This window comes from Triticum urartu, chromosome 2A (genome assembly GCF_056163025.1).
Source record: "Triticum urartu cultivar PI428250 chromosome 2A, HENAU_Tu73, whole genome shotgun sequence".
In the NCBI taxonomy this organism is placed as follows: domain Eukaryota; kingdom Viridiplantae; phylum Streptophyta; class Magnoliopsida; order Poales; family Poaceae; genus Triticum; species Triticum urartu.
In genome coordinates this window covers 12,893,927-12,899,697 of record NC_141874.1, presented here as the reverse complement: position 1 = coordinate 12,899,697, position 5,771 = coordinate 12,893,927, and the positions used below count along the sequence as shown (strand labels likewise).

The following is a 5,771-nucleotide window of genomic DNA, read 5'->3' as shown; positions in this document are numbered from 1 at the left end:
CTAACGTTCGTTGGATATCTGGGTAAAAAAAAATTATCCTCCGGAAAAAATTATCCCTATTCACCAGAAAAATATGTGGCTGAAAAGAAATACTACTAGCAATTCGGTATGAGTCATGTCCCACGATTTTCATGCGGGCTGAGTCAGCTATGCTGCTGGGTGCCTAGGTTGCTCGCCTATAAATTGGCACGTATTCTGGCTACTCTCAAACAACAAAAAGCAGTAAGTTTATTGGCTACTACAGCTTAGAAGTACTAACCTCGTTGCCAAGCTCTCGCTGCCAAGTACCAAGTAGTACTCCACTTGTACGCACCAAGCAAAAGCTAGCTGTAGATTGCAGCGCGCAGCACCATGGCGTGGCAATTGCAGCAAACAATGGCCACGATGAGTACATGCTTTCGGACGTCCTCGCCGGCAACGGTGCGCTGTGCCGCGGCGGCTCGGCAGTCTGCCAACTACGCTCCCAGCTCCTGGGATTACGACTCCCTCCTCCACCTCTCGCCCAACAATGGCGGAAAGGCAGATCAAGTACATTTATCAGCTGAACATATCGTATTTTCAACCGGCAAGTAGTACATAAAGTAGGTGAATTACTCATGGAAATTATTCCGTGCATGCATGGATGATGTCACAGGTCGATATGTTGAAGGCCGGCGTGAGGGAGCGGCTGGTGGCGGCGAGCCGAGGCGACCACCAAGCTGCGAAGCTCAGGCTTGTCGACACGGTGCAACGGCTCGGCATCGCCTACCATTTCGAGGAGGAGATCGCCGGTATCCTCAGCTCCGTCCACCACAAGCCTCACCGGTGCAACTGGGATGATGGTGATGTTGCTTCCACGGCCTTGAGGTTCAGGTTGCTCAGGGACGTTGGTTTCCCAGTCTTCTTCCCTCCAGGTACCTAGTTAAATATGAAATATGAAAAGCAAACACTTAGAGGCTGTAAGAAAAACCTAAAACTACGGACAAAATTTTGGAGATTATACATATCTGCACCAAATGCATGGTCCAGATGCAATCACAGTTGAAACTTTGACTTGTGTGTATGGCTAGGTTTTGTATACTTAAGTACTTAACTGACATTGTTTCGTGGTAACGTATATTATAGCATCTCTGGAAACTCTCAAGCGTGGATCGGACGATGTCAGAGGACTCCTCTCACTCTACGAGGCTTCATACCTTGCGTTCGGAGGAGAGGAAGCATTGGACGAGGCAAGGACATTTTCTAAGAAAGCTCTCATAAAGCTCTTGCCATCCATGGATCACCACATACGGTGCAGTGTAGTTCGTTCTTTGGACCTTCCATTGCACCGGAGGTCTCCTAGACTGGAAGCAAGATGGTTCATAGATCACTATGCTAGAGATGAGAACAATTCCGACCCTTTGCTCGTTAGATTTGCAACGACAGACTTCAACAATGTGCAAAGTGTGCATCAGGAAGAACTCGCGAGACTTGCAAGGTAATTGAGCATGAAGAAACGTACATTTAAATTGGCCTGCTAATTACTTCACATAGTTGATGGGGTTTTAAGATATGAAAATTGACCTAATTAACTGTAGGTGGTGGAAGGGGACTGCCCTTAGTGAAAAATTGGGGTTCGCCAGGGATCGTCTCATGGAGTGCTTCCATTACGCAAGTGGAATTGTGTGGGAGCCAAACAACGGAGCGTGTCGAGAAGTGCTTGCTAAAGTCGCCAATCTAATAGTTCACTTAGATGATGTTTATGATGTGTATGGAACTCTAGATGAACTTGTTCTCTTCACTGTCGCCATTGGAAGATAACTACATGCAACGGTGCACTTCTCATAATTCAAGTAATATTCTTGTCCTAGAGTAGCATGTAACATATATAGGGCAAGTTAGTTTCACATTAAATGAAGCTTTTCCATTATCTAAAATTAATACAAATAAATTCAGGTGGGAAGAAAGTCCTTGTGAAAGACTCCCCGAATACATGCAAGCACTCTATTCCGTGATGTACAACACCTCCGCTGAGGTGGCTGAAAATGTGTTGGAACAACATGGTTGCGACACTCGTCATGTTCTTCAAAAAGCGGTAAGTTCATTTACATAATTACCTTACTCATAGGATATAAATTGTTTTCACAAGGAACCGTAAAAAATCTGCATGATTTTGCAGTGGCGAGACATGGCGGAGTCTTTCCTGGTGGAGGCAAAGTGGCACCATGGAAACCATAGACCAACACTTCGTGAGTATCTGGACAATGGATCAATTTCAGCCTCTGCTCCACTGTTGCTGCAACATGCGTTTCCCCTGCTCCGTGTGGATGAAAAGCTCACCCCGATGTCTCTTGCTAAAGTTGGAAGCTACCCTAAATTAGTTCAGTCCGCGTCATTAGTTCTTCGCCTTTGCAACGACTCTGCAACCCATTCTGTAAGGAAAATTTATCCGGATTGTTTTGCCCCATACTGTTTCAATCACCAAAGTTGAATCTTTATGAGGTGTCTTATGTCGTGAAAATATGTTTTACAGGCCGAGCTGGAGCGAGGGGATGCACCATCATCAATAGCTATTCACATGTCGGAGAACAGCTCCAGTGAGCAAGAGTCCCGCGAAGCTATGGAAGATCTTACCATGGAAGCCTGGAAGTCGATTAATGAAGATGCATTCAGATATTGCCAATTTTCTAGATCTTTCGCCAAGACTTGTGTGAATTTGGCTCGAATCTCGCATTGTGTTTACCAAGGCGGGGATGGTTTTGGTGCGCCGGATGGTCAGAAGAAAAGGCAAATTAGAGAGTTGTTCTTGGACTCTATCATGAGTGAGAAACATTAAGCAGTGGGAGACATATCTTAGAAAGATGTTATATAGGATTAAATATCTGTAGGTATTGATTCTGATTATGTGTTGTACTACTAAAACTCTAGGATCAACAATAGCTGGTGGTGGTCTTTGATTTACAGTACTTAGTAGTTAGTATCGAGCTTAATTTCCTCCGTAACAAGATGTGACCGGTTGTTAGGAATTTTCAGGATTCATAAAGTACCTTCACACTTATTTTAACCTTGCTTCAAAAAGAAAGTACTGTGACCAAGGCATTCAAGAACACGAAATGCCTGAACAACAGCCAGAATTAAAATGTTTTCATAGTTGAGGCCCAGATCAAGGATAACAAACATCATTTCATCCGGAGACACCTCGGAATACTTTACACATTATGTAAGAAATAGGCAGCCTAACATCATCAGCTATTAGAGTACTTAAGCTACACATGTCAATGACTGAGTCAAGCGTTGCTGTGTCTTGTGTCTGATCTTGAACAGAGGCGCTGATAACTGAACTTAAACTGGGCAGTGTCTGAACTTGAGCATCAACATCGACAATTATGAATCTTCCAGCATCTGTATCTCAATATGTACTTCCAAAATATGTAATTTTTTTATTTGATAAATATATGCTAGATTGAAATTAGCTGTTAAAGTTTACCTCGGGATACCGTCTTAACATTAAGAATGACAACTTCTCTTATGGCGATGAAAGAAGTAGTGTGAAAATTAAGTGTGTGTCAGAATCTCACAACTATCCGTTATCCATGGCTGCGCAATTGAATCAGGAACTACTAATCCAACTTCGATTAGACTGGCCAGCAAAATATCAACACTTCTTAATGTATGAAATACACATTTGTACATGCCTCCAGGGCAACTCGACTGGGACTCACGACCAACCTTGGCTCGTCTTCTACCTGTGAGCCTGTGAGTGACTATTAGTCATGGTCATTGGCCGGTCTTCAATGGCTTGGCTACATATGACCATGCACTGCAGAAAGATCTTCTGTGAAGAAGAATCAATGCAGCCAGCTCTCATTAATTTGTGGTTGTCAGGAGGACGTACGAGAATGTCATATTTTCACTCTATATATGGAGACTTGGAAAGTGAGAGAGAGAATACAAGATTCGAAGCATGTGTGTATGTCAGTACAGCGCATGTTTGTGGACCAGAGAAGAAAATACAAGATTCGAAGCATCGTGTGTATGGACCAGAGAAGAGAAGATTCAAAGAAACCATAGCCGCACGATCGAGAGTTGATTTGTGGTTGTTGAGAGCGCGTAGAAGGTTGGGCAAATTTGATAAATTTGACCTATGGACGAAATCAATTCACGGAATGAACTGTCCGTGAAACTATTTCACACGCCTGACCCTTTTGTGTAGCGCCCGCCACGACGGCGCCACACTACACTGTGCAACGACTCACAGATAGGCGCTACACGGCCAGCGTCGTACCCGTGTAATCCGAAAATTACTAAAACAGTGTGCAGCGCCTGAGAGCTAGGCGCCACACTACACAGTGCAGCGCCTAGCTCCCGGGCGTTGCACCAGTGCAGCGCCTAGCTCCCAGGCGTTGCACTAGTGTAGCGCCTGAGAGCTAGGCGCCACGGGTCAGCTGCGTGAAATAGTTTAACGGACAGTTCATTCTATAATTTGATTTCGTCTATAGGTCAGATTTGTCAAATTTTACACAAGGTTGTCACATCTGCTGTATATACCACACGAGCAGGGGCGGATCCAGATTGGAAATTATCCGGTGTCCACATAGAAGAATGCATGCCTACATATCAAATAATTCAATGATCTACACACTAAATCAATGAATTGCATTAAGCAAGTTCAAATTGGACCCGGTGCCGGTGACACCGGCTAGCTCTACATAGCTACGCCCCTGCACACGAGATACCTCTCTCATGTGGCCACAGATATGGAAACTTGGAAAGTGAGAGAGGGAGACATGTACGATGCCTTGAAAAGGAGCGAGACATATGTCCAAGCAAACCTCTCAGCGACGATGCTACAACTAAACGTTGGGTGCATAGTTCATTTTTATAAGAATCGCTAAAATTAGCAGACAAATTTCATTTTTAGGCTTAGACCCGAACTGTTTGTTCGTCTATGTTGGTTTCTCCCTCCCGACTTTTACATCGCTATAAACGCTTGAGGTTGGAAGTCAAATTAATGTTTGGTCGTTATTCCCTAAAAAAATGTTTGGTCGTTATAGCAAATAACCAACTAGACCAACAACCTTTTTTCTATGTTTTGTAACCGATAGCTTATTTATATGTACGCAGAACAACCAAGAATCACCAACCAATTTAAACAAAAAAAATTGTGAATATGCTCTCGAGCGATGGTAATTATGGTAATTATGGTCAACCTTTTTTCTACGTATAGGATTTGCCAACAATCTGAGAGTCGAATCTCCCCTCAAAAAAAAAATCTGAGATTTAAATCGGGAACTCCTATCCGACTCCAAAAATCCACGAGGAAGCTTGAAATGTGCCTAAAAAATTAAGCAGCCTACAGTGGGAGCGCTAGGGAGCAAGTCTCGGTGACTGGCGAGAATCTCTAACCGGACTGTGCTAATTAGACACCCCCCATATGTTCGTGGATACGTGCAAAAATGGGGGCACCGTTGCCTGGGCAGACAATGAGGATCGGTAGGCTCCTGTCTGCGGACTCCGTCTACGCCCCCATTTCCATGCATTTCCATGCACATAGATCATTTGACGATAAAACAATGAAAAATCGTAAGAAAATCAACTAAAACCTAATGATTTTCATCATGAATCCTCATATATTTCATAAGATGAGTAGTTTTATATGCGCTTATTAATGTTGAAGTTGTTGATGCATCTTTAGAAAGTTAACAACATGCTCTGGATATTCTTTCTGGAGGCGAACATGTACCTTGGGCCTCTAAAATATTGGAGGTATGGCGAGCATCGTCAACCCCATCCTCCACAATAATGTTATGTAT

General features: G+C 43.6%; 1 protein-coding gene across 1 annotated transcript; it reads left to right on the top strand.

Moving 5' to 3' along the window:
• Positions 1-223: 223 nt before the first annotated feature.
• On the top strand, positions 224-2,921 carry LOC125540639 (alpha-terpineol synthase, chloroplastic-like). Its single transcript, XM_048704236.2, has 7 exons — positions 224-528; positions 635-893; positions 1,105-1,456; positions 1,557-1,772; positions 1,912-2,053; positions 2,138-2,392; positions 2,492-2,921. Exons 1-7 carry the CDS (start codon positions 352-354, stop codon positions 2,792-2,794), a joined length of 1,704 nt encoding a protein of 567 aa, XP_048560193.2. The 5' UTR covers positions 224-351; the 3' UTR covers positions 2,795-2,921.
• Positions 2,922-5,771: the final 2,850 nt, after the last annotated feature.

Excerpts from the sequence above, each read along its gene's own strand:
- LOC125540639 (XM_048704236.2), top strand. The coding sequence starts at position 352 with ATGGCGTGGCAATTGCAGCAAACAATGGCCACGATGAGTACATGCTTT. Across the intron at positions 1,773-1,911 it reads CTCTTCACTGTCGCCATTGG|CAGGTGGGAAGAAAGTCCTT; the intron begins AAGATAACTACA and ends TACAAATAAATT. Across the intron at positions 2,393-2,491 it reads ACGACTCTGCAACCCATTCT|GCCGAGCTGGAGCGAGGGGA; the intron begins GTAAGGAAAATT and ends TATGTTTTACAG.